We start from the raw sequence: 18,044 nt of genomic DNA, 5'->3' as shown, positions 1-18,044 counted from the left end.
ATTGGCCATTGTATTGCTTTTTGTTATTCTCATCATGGTAAGGAGATTCCGGCTGGTATAAGACCTCATTCCACTAGGGCTACTGCCACTTCTACTGCTTTTTTAAGGGGTGTAGCTACTAAAGATATTTTGGAGGCAGCTACTTGGAGTTCAGTGCACACTTTTTCTAAACATTACCATCTCCCTCTTTATTCCAAATCTAGGGCTGGGTTTGCCACTGCAGTTTTACAGGGCATGTTAGCAGCTCCCAATGCTTTATGATTTTGCCAACCTCCCTTTACCTTTGCTTTGGGATTCTACCCACAGGTTATGACTGCAGCAATGTGAGATGAAGAACATAGTACAGTTTTGTACCTACCATAAATGTAGATGTTCGAAGATCCACATTGCTGCAGTCCAATTTTCCCTCCCTCCTTCCCCTCTGTAGTTTGGTGTGGTTGTGTGGTTTGGGTTGTAAATATTGTAAATATTGTTTGTACATGGGTGTTTGGAGGTTTTCTGTTTTTGGCTATGGCCTTTCTTTTTAGGGCCTTCTGACATCTGGGGCAAGAAAGACTGAGGATATGACATTGGTCATGCGCTTTAGTACCACGGCGTACTGACGTCAGATCTGAGCGACCATGACCGACGCCAGCCTAACACTTTGGTATTCGGGCCGACCGAGGACAGCGGACTACCCACAGGTTATGACTGCAGCAATGTGGATCTTCGAACATCTACATTTATGGTAGGTACAAAACTGTACTTTTTGTACCTACCATAAATGTAGATGTTCGAGTGTTCACCCTGCTGCAGTCCAGGTTACCCTCCCTCCATCCCCTCTGAACTAGCTGAACGTATCTCTACCACTTTATCCTATACTACCTCTGTGGTGTATTTGCTTGTACCTAAGGGTTTTGTTTTATTTTTATATAGCCATATTTTGCCTACCTTTTGGGGGCACCTGACATCTGGGGCAAGAAAAACTGAACAAAATGGCGTTGGATGCCTCTTATATACCCCTGACGCACTGACGTCAGGGAAGAAGCGACAGCAACCGATGCCAGACCAAGACTTTGGAATTTGGGCTGACTACGGGACCGCCTGACGGCAGGATAACCCAAGTGTGATGACTGCAGCAGGGTGAACACTCGAACATCTACATTTATGGTAGGTACAAAACTGTACTTTATTCCTCTTATAGAAATTTCCAAAGGTCTTCAAAAGCATATCCCTGATGTTCCACTTAAAAAAAGACTTCCTGTAGCGGTAGATATCTGGAAACTTTTGGCAAACTGAGTCATCTAAGAGGTCCCACCAGATCAGAGAGGATCCAGGGTCTATTCCAGATTCATTTTATTAGCAAAGAAGACAAAAGACCTCAGATCTATCTTAGACCTGATTAAGCTGAACCAGTTCATCAGAAAAACCAAGTTCCAGGTGGCCATGGTGCAGTCCATATTTCCTCTTATGAGAAAGGATGATTGGATTTGCTCAATAGATATCAAGGACACCTGCCATCACATAAAGATAGATCGGCATTCTTGGCGGTTCCTTCACTTCCGGCAGGGAGGCCAATCATTTTCAGTTCAGGGCCTTACCATTTGGTCCCACCACAACCCCCTGGGTGTTTACCAAGTGCATGGCAGTGGTCGCAGTCTGGCTCTTGTTGCAAGGGTTTCAGGTTTTTCCATACATGGACGATTGGTTCCTCAGTCTAACCATGAAAGCTATGTTGATATTGCCCAGGGACTTCTTGCTCCAACTGTGTGAAAAATTAAGCATCACAGTCAATTACCCCAAATAGAACCTTCACCCTGTACAAGTCTTAGAGTTCATAGGATATCATCTGGACATAGTCCATCAGATTGCCAGGCTTCCATCCTCCAGAGTGCTTGGTCTTCAAACTCAGGCTTTCTCAGTACTTACAGTTTCCAAACCTTTGGCTCAAGCACTTCTAAAGATTTTGTGCTATATGTCAGCGTTGATAGGGCTAGTTCCCCTGGCCAGGTATCATATGCAAGCACTGTAATGGACAATGGCCATACAGTGGTAGCTCCTTACCCATTCTTTGGATTTCCCGATATGGTTGACGAGAGTGTCATTAGCAGTTTCATTGGTGGTTGCAGTCCCTGTTAATACTACAGGGAAGACCTTTTATAATTTCTTCTCTTTTGGCCATGGTCACCACAGATGACGCCCTTCTGGGGTGGGAGTATTTTGAAGGAAGGATTGTTCAAGGGTCCTGGTCTGCCACAGAGGCTCACATTTATATCAGTGTTCTGGAGATAAGAGCTGTCCTGCTAGCATTGCAGGCCTTTCATGACGTTCTCCCCAGGGGTGTGATTGTGATTCAGACTGACAACATGTTGCTAGTCTGGTACCTCAAGAAACATGAGGGAATGTGCTCTTACCCTCTTAGTTAAGAGGCAATGAGGGTGTGTCAGTAGGTGATCTGCACTCAGTGATTTCTGGTGGAAGTGCATATTCTGGGGAGGTCCAGCATTCTGACCGACAGTCTCAGCAGGAGTATTCTATTGCGCCATGAGTGATCCCTAATTCCGGCCGTGGCAGTTTGGATTTTTCAGTGCTGGGGCACTCCATGTTATGACCTGTATGCTTCCTTGTCCAACACCAAGTGCAACATTATGCCCTTGTTCTCACTCTAGGACGGGCACCCAGGTGAGGCTCTGGCATTTGCTTGGCCTCCGGGTCTCCTTTACACTTATCGTATTTCCCCTCATAGTGAAGCTTCATCAGAAAAGCAGCATGTTGCAGAGCTTTGGTGATCCTTATCACCCCCTTCTGACCTCACTAGGTGTGGTTTCCCTTCCTCTGGCCTCTTCTGAAACACTCCCCCTTGGGTGTTGGATCCCATCCTGGGTCTTAGCTCTCATCCATCCGGGATGGATCCACCCAGTTTTCTGTCCCTGAAATTGACCACATGGTTCCTCCAGATTCCTTGATGGCCAGGATCCCCCACTTTCAAAGACAGTGGTTCATATATTGTCAGCCTGTCAGAAAGAATCCACTAAGAAAGTGTAATACCAGTAAAAGGAAAAAAAATGTTTTATGGGCAGAAGCACAGGGACTTAATTCCTTCTCGGCACCCTTGGAGTCAGTTTTGGATTTTCTAGCTGAGATGTTTGGTTCAGCCTCCAGCTTTTCTGCTATCAAAATTCAGCTAGTGGCCATGCCAGTCTTTCATATCAGCAGAGATAATATGTCCTTGGCTTCTCTTAAGATTTCCAAGGCCTATTTCAAAGGTGCTTTTCTTCTTTGTCTTCCAATAGGGTATCCAGTGCCTCCCTGGGATCTGACTTTTGTTCTTCAGGTTTTAACTGGTCCCCACTTTGAATTTTAGCTTCCTCGGATCTGAATCCTTTATCCTGAAAAATGTTTTTGGTGGCGACTACCTCTCCCAAAAGGGTTTCAGAATTGCAAGCACTTGATTCTTCCATACCTTATTTGTTTTCTCATAAGGACAGAGTGTCTCTTTGTACAAATCCTTTTTTTTCTTTTTCTTTTTGATAAGTTAGTTTCAGAGAATGTCTTCCACAGTTCAATTCACCTTCCTGTGTTCTTTCCCAATTTTTCTAACAAATGCAAATACCTTCTGCATTGTTTGGATATGCATGGGCAACTATAGTTTTATCTGGACCATACCAAATCCTTCAGAAAATCTAGCTAGTTGCTTCCTTCTTAAAATCCAGGCTTGGCTCACCTGTGTCTAAAGTAAATTTATCCAAGTGGTTGTCAGATTGTACTTTGTTTGTGTATTCTCAGAGAGGCAAGTCTTTTACACAAAGGCCTAAAGGCCATTCAGCTAGAGCAGTAGTTACTTCTATGGCTTTTCTTTCAAGAATACCTATAGATGATACCTGTGCTGCTGCTTGGTTGGACCCATCATACGTTTGTGTCACATTGTAAGCTGGACATTCATTTCATGTCCAGGGCTTCTTTTGTTTCTATTGTGTTGCAGAATATCCAGCTTTGCTGTGATTTGGTGAGTGCCTTTTGTTTGATTTATTCTTCTTTAGTTTCTCCCTAGGAATTGTCATGGCTGGGGGCTCTGTCCCACAGATTGACTACAGATAGAGCAGATAACATTGGATATGAAAATTATGCACTCACCATAATGATAAATCCATGTTGTTTGTCTCCGTCTGGTTCAACATTTCCTGCCCCCCCAACCTTCTTGTTGATTTGGTGAATCTCCCCTTTGTGATGGATGAACAGCAGGGGTGCTTCTTTCTGCTTGCCTAGAGTCTCACTTTTTCCCTGAATGTTTTCCTTACATTGATGAAGGAACTGGAGGTTAGATGGATATGTTGTGTCATTCTACTAATACTCTGGGAGCAAACTTGATCTGAGGAGATGAGGGAGGAGCAGGGAGCTATGAGTAAGGGAGGCAGAATCAACACAAGTTAAAAGGTTTCAGATTTGGCCAGTGTCAAACTGAAATTCCACAGGCTGAACCAGATGGAGACAGTCAGCACAGAAGATGTATCATTATGGTGAGTACGTAACTTTCGTTTATAAACTTTAAAGAATCCCAAAGGCTTATTATGAAGCAGTATGTCTGGAAATAAAGTATAGCTGTTACAGCTTTGGATGATTGAAAAAAAAATGAATGCCAATACTGCAATTGGACTGAGGACTGTAGTGTTCCATGGGTGGTGGTGTAACTGTAGCAAACTGCTTGTTACATTTTAAAATTGTAGCAAGTAGTTTGCTACAGCATCAAATAGAAAACTTTTTTGCTTTTGCTCCTCAAGTCAGAGTTGTGGGACACCAGATTGGGGAACAACAATGGGTGCTAAACGACTAGCTATAGCTCAGTATTTGTACTCAGACATGATAGCAGTACAAGCTTATGCAGTGATGTTCAACAGCTAAGTAAAGGTTGATGCTTTTCCAGTGCCAAGAAGAAGACAAATTGGTGGAAAGGCTTCAGGAAGCCTTGTATTTAACCACACTTGATCTTACAAATGTGTATGGGGAGATTCTCTTAACTTAGCAGTCAGGTGGGGGGAGGGGACACCATTTTCAAGCCAACGTGGCCATTTACAACACAGGGTCATGCCATTTGATTTATACAGGGCACCAGACATATTCCACTGACTTCTGGGTAAGTTTGGAACTCATGAAAGCTATGCTGCAGCATATTTCCATAACGTAGCCATCCTTATTGAAGACTGTGACAGCCGTTTGTCAAAAGTGAAAGCATTGTTTGATGCCTTATGTCGCATCCATCCATCCACAACCCCTTTTCCTACTTTTTGGACATAGGGTCAGGGTGTCACTTTGGCAGTCATCTGGTGCCAGGGTTCATACACCTCGGTTGTGGCACATAACCCCTCAAAATGTAATGAAGGAATATCTGAAATTAATTATTTGGTATTTGTCATTGGGAAGGGAGCTGAAAACCACATTTGGTAAAAGTGGAAGCAGTACAAGAAACGCCCCAGACAGTCTATAAGAAGCAAGTTAGAGACCTTCTAGGACCAGCAGGTAATTACCATAAATGTTTACCTAATTTTGCAGAGGTAAGTTGTCCCCAATGGAAAGTACTATGGCTAAAGCTCCCCAAAGAGTCAGATGGAGTCCTGACACAGAATCGGCCCTTGCAAATCTAAAAATGGTTTGTGCTTCCACCTATCTTGCTTATACCTGATTTTTAAAGCCGTTTTTTGTGTATTCTGACATGTTTACAGTTGACCTGAGTGCTGTCCTATTCCAGGAGTATCGTAGTAAAATACACCCTGCTTGATTCATTAGTTGTAAGCTCATGCTCCCGGAGACTAGATAAGCTACAAGTGAAAAATTGAAAGTGTATATTAGGTGATTAAATGGGGACGTTACCTCTCTCAAGTATTATTTGTTAGAACATACCTTTAAATTGGTGCTTAATTATGGCTGTCATAACATAGTGAGAAAAATGCAGAGTTGCCTGAGGGATATCTCTCCAACCTTTTAAACTTAAAGTCCAACATTGTCCAGGCTATATACTCAGTAATGTGGGCAGGCTGTGTCCAGTGGTCTGCAGGTTTGAGATGGGTGGGAGGTGGTTATAAAAAGTGCAGATGAGTATACTTTTAAGTCCTGGCTTGATTTATTACCTGAGTTCCCTAAGTGGCTTCTAAAACAAAAAGGTTTAACTCGCTCTGGAAGCTACGGCAGGGCGGAGCTATAGATAAGCGAAACTAAGGCAGCGTGCAGCTGTAGTAAGCATTATTTATTGACCTGAGGAGAAGGGCTGTGCTGGCGAGTGGAAAATTGCTTTCTAGAGTTTATGCTTAAACCTGCTGTATCCTGGTGAAAGTCTGCTCACTGCTGCCTTTTGGAAGAAAGACTGAACTCTGACTTTGCTTTGTATTGGCCTGAGCTATAGGAACTGTATTCCTTTGTCTTATGAATAAACTGTGTTGTGAGAAGCTGAATGAGTCTGTAACTTGTTTTTCTGCATGTGTTTCATTTAGACAGCTGTCTCTTCTTATGTTCACTTGTACTTGGAGTGAATAAACTACTTTGATTTGGTTATTTTCCTTCAAGAAAAATGCAATATTTCATTAAAAACTTCAAGTTTGTGTTTGTTTTATTTCATATTTCTAGACAAAGAGGTCTGAAGATTAATTATAGGTAAACCAGTCACCTAGTATGTTTTTTTGTGGGTTGACATTGGGGAATCTGGGAACTACGTCAAACCCACACAAGCACAGAGAGAGAACATGCATACTCAACACAGACAGTGAGTGAAGATGAGCATTGAACCCTGGTTTGTGGAGATGTCTGATATAAATCTTAGCCATCGCTGAGCCACGATACTGCCCATGCTTAGTAGATGGATAATAGTTTTGTCATCACTGGAGTTTGTATTAGTACAGTTTTAAAAAATTACTCACTGGAGCATGTTGCTTTCTGTAGGCATTAATCACATGAGTATGATGATCTTTGAATCAGTACTTCTGGTCTCTTATAGCTGTGTCACTCTGGTAGGATTTGACTGCCTAGTCATAGTCATAGATTTAGTATCCTCCTTTGCTCACCTTTTTTAAGCTGAACATTGTTTACTGATTTTTAATGTAGAGAACTCTTCTCTTTTTGATATGCAGAACCTCTTTTAAGTTCACTCCTTCGAAGGATGCCCTCCATGACCATATGTGAGATCCTACGGCTTGTGAGCTGCCCAGAATCCTTCACTCCTGATATGAGGTGCATCATGGGAGAGGCACCCAATATAGGTGGCTACTTTGTTCTGGCTGGCATGAACTCTTCAGGACTGTCCTTTGCTGGAGGAGCAGGAAGGTGAGTTCATTTTTGCTTATTCCGCTTTAAGCTTAAAGATAGGAACATCATGTACTCTGTGCTTCCCAAGCTGTGATGGAAGAGTCATCCTACAGACTGCCCAGTACTGATGAAAAGATGGAGATACACCTTTTTTTATTTCGGCTACCAGTTGTTTGGAGAAAATGGAGCTGAAGATTATATCTGAGCTTTATTAGCTCTAAATAAATGTCTCCTTTACTAAAGAAATGGCTGTTGAATCAGGAGGGAAGTGAGCTGCCTATTATTTGGGTAGATCAGTTGACCATGTGACATAATAAATTGTGAAATTACTCAAGAAAGAAAAGATTGCTCCAAACACTTCCCAGATGAAAGTATAGCCACACAGGTAAGGAGAAGCTACAATATTTTCCAAGAAAGTGAAAGAAAATAAGGCAGCACTTTCTGCTTTATAAAATAAGCACTGAAAAGACTTCAGTACAAATTCCACATTATATCACATTTAAGTGTCACATGACCACATACTACAGTCACATGACCATATTATAAAACCAAATGCTGCTTAAGGGGCAATTACCGTAAAAACAGTCACTATGTTTGTTTTGCCAAGTGATGTCTTCAGGTGTTTCTGCAGTTACATCCTACTGATGCCTCTGGGTGACAAATATTGCCTGTTCATGTTTGGATTAATAATTTCAAAGTTATTCTACAGACAAAGTATTAAAAGATTTCATGTTAAAGCTTACACAGTGGCAAATACTACTGTATTGATATTTGACATTTGTATAGTTAAGGTAAAGAGCTATTAATTGATTTTCATATAATAATAGCTTATTTTGCCACACGTTTCAGTTTTTCTAAATATTTCAACAACCAAGTTGCACAGATATTACTGCTTAGCCTCGCATGAAAGCTTTCACCTGAATGAACAAATTGCTCCTTATAGTGTGTGTAACTTAAGTGGTTGCTGAGATACTATAAATTGTTCACTGAATTATTACAAACTTAATAGTTACTGGATTTACTGTGACTTAAAAAATCCAGTTTAAGAACTAGAATTTAAAGAATACTAGAAATATAAGAACAGTTTGTGCTGAAGAGTTTGCTATTTGTACTTCTTTAGTAACCCCTATGATTCTAGAGTTATGAACATGTATTTGAAGTAAGAGAACATAATTTGATTCTGTCAAAAAGCTTAGGGTTCCACATATTGGAAGTTATAAATCAAACTTGAAGAGCTCCATTGTAAGGAATGAGTTAAAATTCGCACTGCTATTAACATCTGGAAACTTGCATACTTTCAAAATGATCTACCAATTAGTAGAACTGAAACTCCCAATTTTTAGTTATCTCAACATCTCAGTCTTTCCCTGGTTTGGTGCTTCTTCCACTTACCCATAATTTTGTTCCTATCCATATCTGTTTTGACACTCGACAATTCTACATGTAAAGAAACAGTCCCAGGCTTTCTCTCACATTCTGGACTTGTGTTGTCTCCTTATTTTCTTGTTATTTTATACTGTAACTTACTTATTGATTTTATTTAACTAATTTTTTTCTTACTAGGCTTTGGCATTCTCACCACGCATTGACATATTTTTTCTCTCTGTGTATTAAGAGTCTTACAGTTTGTTGCTGTTTAAAAAATGTGTACTCTATGTTAAGTTTACTGAACGTTCTTGGCTGTTGCATTCCTGCTTCCTTTCCAGACCATTTTTTGGTGCAGTAGATTTGCTTTTGACTATTTCAGTAGTGTGTGTAGCCTTTTAATAGTGGTGGTCCAATAGTTAAGATTCTGCAGTTATTCCTGCTGTCTGAAAGTGCATTGTCTTTTCTCTGAATGAGTGCAGTTATGGATAGAAATGTTTTAGCATTTTGGAAATGTGTTAACTTCAGGCACAAACTCCCTTCCCTCGAAAGACGCACGTCTTGGTCCATATCATCTTCCTTGGCATATTCCAAAAAAATGCTACTGGAGAGAATTTCAGTTCTACAAGGACTGTATCTCAACATCCTCCAGTGAAAAGAAAAAAAAAGGCATGAACAGTGTGCTAGTTCTCTTGTTGTTTCTACTGTCAATGTTCTGAAACTTCCAGTTGTCATTCTGGACCGTCCTTTTACAGGACTTTACAGGTAAGACAATGTCTTTTCCTTGTCTAAAGCTGAACTCAGCTGATGTATCCCTTCTGACTGTTGTCTACCAAATTTGCAGGGTCTGTCCACTCCCCTCCTCATCATTGGGCTGTGATGTAATGAAGATGGCTCTTGGAACTTGACTCTTCCACATCTAGTTGCAGGGTGGACAGGAGTGCTTCTTCCCTGTCCTCTTTCTCCGTGATCTTCTCACTGGCCATGGTATTGGTGCTATTTCCAGTGAAGCTGTTCAGCACTGTACAAGTGTCAGAATCAACATCAACAGAAGTGGCAGTGTCAGCGGTAGTTTTGACTTCATATCCACAGCCCTTTACTTTGACAGTCTCCATGTCAATAGTGCTGTCAGTATCAGTGGTTTTGCCACTGACAGTGGTGTAAGCATAAAGCATCTTTGTGGAACCAGGCCTTTAAAACCAATATTAATGCCTATTCCCTTCATGCCATGGTTTTTGAACATTTTGGCCCTCCAGTACATTGCCCTAATGTGGCTGCCAGAATCAATGTGCAGCACTGGATATTTGGTGCAGAGTTCATTGTTGATATTGTCTGCATCATTGTGTATATCACTCTCTCTACAGATGGATGTCACATTTAGGTGCATGGCATTGATGTCCTTGGCCGCAGTATTACCTCAGTATGGATTTTCAGAAGACTCTGCAAAATTTACCTGCAAGTGCCACCCTTGGAACTTGCAGCTTTGTTGATCTTGACCCAAGATTCCCTCTCATCTTCTCCTTTGGTCTGTCACTCTTGGCAATGAGACAGAAGATCTGAGAGATGCAGGTAGGATCTGCAGTTTGTGTCTGGCACTAACCCAACTTCTTCCTTTTCATCAGAATCCCCACATCTGAGAAGGGGTAAAAAAATAAAAATACAGCAACAAGAAATGATTTGCTTCATCTTATAAGTGTATTTTTTTTTACCCCTTCTTAGATGCCAGACACAAACTGTAGATCCTTCTAATAATAGGCAATTCCGATTCTGTATCACATTTCAGAAAAATCATCTCCCTCATCACACCAGTCTGCCCATCCAGCATCTCCAACAGTGCATCCCGGAGGGAATCCTTGAAGTCCGCCAACCCACCGCACTCCCAGAAAATATGTTCACAAGTACCTCTTTCTTCCCTGTCACACCTCCATTTACTGTCTACCTGAGGAAAAATTTTCTTGAGGTATAAAAATATCTGTGTAAACATTTCCAAGCAAAAATCCTAAATCTTCTCAATTTTGTTGCATATTTTGGAGACCTACATATATCCTCCCATTCATTGTTTCTTTGTGAATTGCTTATTCAATCTGTCTTCCCTATCCTTTCTGGCCTCCTCTGCTTGATTCTTATAGTTTTCATGCAATATTTTATATGCTGTGCTAATTATTCCTTTCTTAATGGCAGCTTTTGTTCTAGATTCTACTAAAAACTTGACCAGTGCTGGTCTTTCATTTAAGCCCCCTCCCATTTCTTTTTCTTTGCCTATACTCTTATTAGTCCTTAATAGGGAAGGCAATCTGTAACCTACAGTCCAAATAAATTCTTGGCCTTTTCCTATTCTGTTACCTTTCCCTCTCTAGTTATTTGCTCCCAATGCCTCGGTTCCCTTGCCAGTTTTCTCCAATAAATTCCAACCACTTCCTGCTTATTGTTTGTATCCCTAAATGCAATCATCCCTATCGACAGAATCTCCTTTCTGTAGTCCCGTGTTGGCTTAGTTCTCAGAATCAAAAATAAAGTCTGCGATCACTACGGTTCTGTAAAACACCATTACAAACTTTAATAAAACAAAAAAGAGAGAACTAGTTCTCTCTCTTTGTTTTTTTTTTTTTTTGTTTTATTAAAGTTTGTAATAGTGTTTTACAGCACCATGGTGATCGCAGGCATTATTTTTGTTTCTGCATGCTTCTGGTGGTTTTTGCTATCTTTGCTCAGCAGTGAGACTGTATTTTAGTTGCGTTAGTTCTTAGAATACTTTCTGCTACTTTATGGATATAATATTCTGTATGATTATTGTTATTCTCCTTAAAAGCCTGCATGTAAAATCCCAGTATGTCCTTGTTTCTTGAGCTTCCCTCCTGTTTCAGTAGCATCCCTTTCCACTTTCAATTTTAGTTTTCTGTTTGTGACATTCCCGATTCCAATTTTGGGTTTGTGAAGAGGGAGATATTTTGGTGGAGACACGAAATTTGTCGGAATCCTAGGTCTCCATTTCTTCCTTCCAGCTACAGCACAGTCTGTCACTGTAGTCATCTTTGACTTTGCTTTGGGAGCAGTGTATGTGGCGATAAAAGTGCAGAGTCTTTGGAACAAAAAAGACAGATAATAACACACAAACAAACATAAAAGAGATGTTGGCACTTATGAATGCTCTTAATCATTTATGATCTGTTTGTCCACTTCATGTTTACAGACATTGGTACAGTGATGTGGTACATAAGCAAGGGATAACCACATCTTACCCTCTGTACAGACTAGTCAGGGTAGCCTGGGTATAGCTTTACAACACAGTCTAATTTCACATATGAGCAGGGCCAGGGCAGACTCTCATGAATGGAAATTGAATCAGGAGGTCTTCCAGGAATTGATCCAATTGTGGAGAATAACTCAAATAGATTTAGAAGGCTTTTTCTTTTCCATGGACAGGAATGTTTCCGCTTACTTTTCCACCCCTTCTGTTAATAACCAAGGTCATTTTGAAGATTCAGAAGGACTTTCCACTGATGATTGTGGTGATTCCCTTCTGGCCCAGGCAACAGTGGTTCTCCCTTCCTTTTGAAATGGTAGAAGGTGAAGGTGGGATAAAAGAGAAAGATGGGACTACAGCATGGGACTAACCCAGTGTGGAGCATGAGCAGAGCCAGAAATTTCTCAGGAGTGTTTGTAAAGAAGTTTTTGAACATGTGAAGGTTGGTTGATGACCTGAATGTTATAAAAGTGAGTTCCTGGTTTTTGCTTTCATGTTAAGGGTATAGGGAGTGTTCTGCAGATATTTTTTTATCGGTTTCTGAGTGATACACATTTAGGGTTTCATTTTGGAGAAACGTTCTTAGAAGTGGGCAGGCTGAGGGATTGTTTATTTTTTGTACCATGATTAATTGGGTGTTTGTAAGGTAGTGAGGTGGTAGTTATAACCAATTTAGCTCTTTTGATGCAGTTCAGTGGTGAATTTTATTAGGGTTGTTTGCAGCAAAGCATGTAGTGTTGTTATATTGCTTATGTTGAATTTTGAGAGGGGTTTGGAGGTTTGTAAAGATGGATGCCCCATATAGCAGTGATGGTAGTAGGTACTTATTGGCTAGCATTACTTTTAGTATTGTGATGAAGTTTTTTGTTTTGTCAGCCATTCTTAACTTTTGGTGCATTTTTTAATTGCATTCAGAATATGTAGGTCGAATTTTAGGCTGTCATCTATGGTTATGTCAAGCAATTTAGTATGGGATACTACTTCAGTGAACCTTAGGGTACATCTGTGACTACTGGCAATATTGGGGATAGAATATATTTAACAAATTTTCAGGAAAACAGTTTCTGGACCAGGTGAGAGTAGTGTGTGAGAGGCCAAGGAAAGATATTTTGTGCAGGCGATTCTTTGTGTAATAGTGTCAAAACCCGTAGATTGAACTAGGAATAAAGAGGATACATAGTTAACATTGTCCCTTGCTTTCTCGATAGTGTCTATGAAGGATATGAGAGATCCGTCCAATGTGCTGGAAAGAGGCCATGTTGTGTAGGTGTCATGAGTTGTTGTGGAAGGTAGTATTGAAGAATTTGCTTGTGGATACTTTTTTCCAATATGTTTAAGAGGGGGATAAAATGCTGATAGGTCTAAAATTGAATATTTCTGCAGACACTCCCCCTTTGTGTAGTTTTGTTTATGTGATTTTTTTTTTTTTTTTTTTTTTTTTTTTGAAGGAACATAAGCTTACTGTTTTGACCGGGACTGATAACTGGGTGTTTTATAGCAACGTCTGCTGGCTTGAGAAATTCAGGTGGGAGGTTGCCAGCAGATGGTGGGCATGGTTTGACATTGTGAAGTATTTTTTTTTTTACATGTAAAGTAGTGACAGTTTTTAAACTAAATAGAAGTGAAGTAGTTGAAGAGGTTGGTATAAGGGAGTATTATGGAAGTTGGGGTTGTTTTTGGTAAGGATAGCTATGCCATCTTTGAAGTAGGTATTACATTGGCTGGTTGTTTCAGATGGGGAGAGGTTAAGTGAAGGATTTGGAATGTTTTTGTCCCTAGACAAATTGTCTTTAATGGAGAACAATATTTTTTTTTGTGGGGGTGGCATATGTATGGCAGTTCTACAAGTTATTGTAATATTGTTGTCAATGTTTTCCTGTTTTTTAAGGGTTTGAAGCTTTCTAAACTCTTGGGGAAGTTTTGATGTTTTGTTCATTCAACAATTTTTTCCAGGCCTTATCCCTGTTGTGTATAAGATTTCTAGTATTATTAGATAGGCAGGGGACCTGTTTAGTTTTAACTCTGTTCCTTCTAAGGGGTGTTTAAGAATATTGTATTAAAATTGAGGACAGCTTCATCTAGGGGGAGGATTTTTAGATTCGACCAGTTGATGGATTCTGGTACTGATGTAAAGGTGTGTGAGCTGAAATTTGTAAGATTACAGGTCCATTTGTAGTTGTGTTGTTTAACATGATGGGTTATTACAGTGGATGGGTACTAAAGAAGTCTGCAAGGGTAAATGAGGAGGTATATCTGTAAGTGTCAGAGATCACTATCCAGTCTAGGTGGAACTCTTGTCATAGGTTCATAGGTTAGTACTAGGCTAACTGCCCTTGTGGGCTATTTTAAGCCAAGCCAATTACCCCATTTGAGAATCAAACCCTGCACCCTGTGCCTGTAAGGTGAACACCTTAATCATTATGCCAACCTCCCACCCCATCATAAGTTATAATATGTCTAGTGAGTGAGGTGATGAGCTGTGTAAGGCCATATAGGTTAATACTGGAATTGGGAAAGTTGAGGGTAATGTTTTGTCAGTCAGTATTTACATTTCCCAATATATTTTTTCTTTAGTAATGGTTTTGGATATCCAGTGTAGAATATCTTCTAAAATGTTTATATTATTTTCAGGAGATGTAGAGAGCTGTGATACAAAGTTTTTTTTTTTTACTATTTAATTTGAGGTATAAATGGGTATTTTGGTATTGTGTAGTTAGAAGGCTGGTTATACCCACACCTTTTTTTAGGGTTAGGTCAGTTGTTATGATGTTATACCCGGGGGAAAGTATTTCATTGTCTTTTATGTTTTGTTTTAACCAGGTTTTGGTAACTGTCAAAATATGTGGAGTATATTGGAATATTCAAGCATGGAGTTCTGTGATTTTATTACAGATACATGCATGAACAGGCGTTCCTTCGTTGAAGCTTGTGCGTTAGGCCCGGCAAGCCAGCACGTAAAACTCTACTGCCAATCATTAGCGGACCGGAGTTCTGCTGTGGCAACCCCTAACCGAGAAAAGCCGAAAGACACAAACAAACTGCAGATGATAATGAGACGGTGTTTAGTTTTTGCTTTTTGGATGATGAAAGAAAGTGTTGTAGTATTGGATGGTGAAATGATTCGCTTGTTGTGTTACTGTGATTGATAGGACCAGGAGTTGGGTGTATGTCTCTACACTGAGATAATTTATGAGAATACAAGTATGACTGGGGCATTTTTTGAGTCAATTTTTATTTTTGCTTTTAGGATGGATGGGTCTGATGGTATTCAAGAATTCTATATGTGTAGTACAAATTGGCAGAGCCTTTTGAAGAGGTATAGTGCAGTTACAGTTTGGAAATAGCATGTGTGTGTAGTGGTATGGCTGCTGGTTGGTGACTGTTGTAGTTTACAGGTGACACAGTAAGGTGAGAAGTAACAGTTACGGTTATGTAAAGAATCTCCGCTGCAGAGTTAAAAAAGATAGAGCAGGTATATAAAAAATAGTGAATACCATATATTAGTAAATGGAGAATGTTTTCTAGTTGGGCATTTCAGGGATAATGTTTATCTGTTTCTACATTATTTGTGCAAGTTACTGTCTGTTGTCCTGTCTTACTCCTCCATCAAGGTTCACTTATTGGCCACTTCGGTATGTATGCCGATGGATTCCCTTTCTTCAGTATAGTCTCATGTAAAAACGTTTTTGGAAGGGATGTTGCACACCAAGCCTCCTGGGAAACAGGTGGATCATCCTTGGGGTCTAACTTTTATGTTAGAGAAACTAACTCTTGTTTCATTTGCATCAGCTAATCAGGCTGAATTGAGGCTGTTAACTTGAAACCCAGTTTTATTTATAGCTCTGACCTCTGCAAGAATATCTGAGTTGCAAACTTTTATGGTAGGTCAACCTTATCTCATTTTCCACAAAGATAGGATTTCCTGAAGAATTTATGCCTAAAGTGGTATCCAAGAGTACTTTGACCCAAGCTATCCATCTCCCTGTCTTCTTCCCAGAACCTAAAAATGAGAGAGAAAGGATAACTCCATACCTTGTATGTCTACAGACAACTGTGGTACTATCTTGTCAGAACAAGATAATTCAAGAGCTCTGATCAATTGTTAATTTCTTGTGAAGGTACAAAAAGATAGCAATGTAAAAACAGAACATTACCCAAATTGTTGATCTGAAGTTGTTGTTTTCATTTGATCTTCAACATGTGGGACCCAGATCCAATTTGGCCACATACTCCAGCATCAGATCCAAGCTCCAAGCTTCTCTCTTACACATAATGTCCCTGTCTCCCTCCTCCCCTTAGATCTCGTTTGCCACTCATGTGAGACAGCAGAGGGATTACAGCTCTAAGTTCCTTTTAGAGTAAGTGAGGTTTTTTTTTCAGGTAAAATTTTCTCCTATCCCCTTCTTATTTATTGTCTTTACTATCTCCTTTCTCTACTCTATCCCTGTACACTTTGCATTGGTTCGTAAAAAAAAAATCTTTCTATTTTCCTTCCTGCTTTTCTTCCCTGTTTTATGTGTGTGTGTGTGTGTGTGTGTGTGTGTGTGTGTGTGTGTGTGTGTGTGTGTGTGTGTGTGTTCCTTTAGCCATGGCCAAAACCCCTAAGCCAGGCTTTAGGAAATGTACAGAATGTGGCCATACTCTGTGCATTGTTCATCTTGGTGTGAAACAAATAAAGACCTCCTGTTCGAATCGTGCGGGTTTTCAATCAACATGCCTTGATCGACAGGAGGAACAAGTTGATTTGATTCTGAAGAGCCTTCTCCCTCTGGAGGCTGCTTGTTCTCCTCCACCCCGGCTTCTGGGACTCAAACTCCCAACAAGAAGTCCAGGGATGGGGAAAATTCCCAGGCTAAAGAACAGGGAAGGCCCAGGAAGCGGTCTCCCGACCGTTCTTCTGTGGTCGAGCCCCAGCCAAGTCTTGGCCGAATCCAACCAGGGCTCACCTCTTCTCCAATGTCCACACTTTTCTCCAGAGCTGGAGATTCCCCAAGCTTGTTTCCCTTTCTCTGCCTCCCTCAGTGCCACTCCAGGCCCAGGTCTGTGGCTTCTTCCATCCAGTACTTCCATCGACTTTCTGAAGCGGAGGTGGACAGGATGATAAAGAGGGTTATTCGGACCCAGATTCAGATGGGAGCCTTGCCTCCTCCTTCCCCCTCCAGGGCTGGGAGCATGCAGTCCGTTTTCTTTCCCATTGCTCATTCTCCGGTCCGACCTCAGGTTTCGGAATCATCGGGTCTGAGATTTCCCAGTATCGAAGGGTCAGCATCGGTGGTTCCGGGTACCTCGATGCCGACCATTGCCCTGAGCGGTTCAGCTCCAAACCTTTTGGTGCCGACCAACTCTTGGAGCCATAGCCTCTACGTCAGATCCAAGGGGATGGCGTTGACTACAAGGTTTTTGGAGTCGGCCCTTCCACTCAGAATCTCGGCCTCTGGAAGTTTGGATCTGGCTCCCCCCTCGAAGCAGAGGGCAGTGAATCCAGTCTTACTCCCCCCCTGCTACTGTAATTTGTTCACCCTCTACTTTCGATGTGCTGGAGAGGGCTCTCTCTGCTCACTCGAGACTCTTGATGCTGTCATCCTCTGTGTCCGTCCTGGATGTTCATCGTGCATACAGCTGCAGTCATTACAGATGGGTTATCCTGCCGTCAGGCGGGTCCTCGGTCGGCCGAATTCCAAAGTCTAGGTCCGGCGTCGGTTGTCGTCGCTTCTTCCCTGACATCAATGCGGCAGGGGTATAAAAGAGGCAGCAGACGCCATTTTCTTCAGTCTTTCTTGCCGCGCGGTGCCCGAAGCAGAAGCAGTTCGCAAGTGCCGGTCGGCCAGCTCCTGAGATTTACAAACAGTATTTCTGCCGAAGGAAACTTTTCTTGCCTCAGTCCGATGTCAGACAAAGTTAATAATTGCATTTCTTGTGGGAAGCAAATACCACATAAGGATTTTCACTCTTTCTGTATACCTTGCTTAGGGCCAGACCACGACGTCTCGGCCTGCCGTTTTTGTGCTAGGTTCAACAAGCGCACTATTAAGCGCCGGGCGGAGTTCGCCCTTCATTATTTTGGCAAAAAATTTAATTATATCATGTCGTCGGATACACCAACGCCAGTTTTAGGAAAAAGACGCAAAGACAAGGACCGACATCTGAGGTCCGCACCGAGTACTGA

The 18,044-nt window shown here is 41.2% G+C and overlaps 1 protein-coding gene across 1 annotated transcript in view; it reads left to right on the top strand.

Annotated features, from left to right (window-relative positions):
• PDPR (pyruvate dehydrogenase phosphatase regulatory subunit) overlaps window positions 1–18,044 on the top strand; it is a 908,636-nt gene that overhangs the window by 427,015 nt on the left and 463,577 nt on the right. Inside the window, exon 9 of the mRNA XM_044081332.1 lies at window positions 7,095–7,287. Within this exon, the coding sequence (XP_043937267.1) occupies window positions 7,095–7,287 (193 nt within the window). The remainder of the gene's footprint in view (window positions 1–7,094; window positions 7,288–18,044) is intronic.

This window comes from Protopterus annectens, chromosome 8.part0 (assembly GCF_019279795.1).
Source record: "Protopterus annectens isolate FY-2018-M chromosome 8.part0, PAN1.0, whole genome shotgun sequence".
Lineage (NCBI taxonomy): Eukaryota > Metazoa > Chordata > Ceratodontiformes > Protopteridae > Protopterus > Protopterus annectens.
This window is presented reverse-complemented; position numbering and strand designations above follow the sequence as displayed.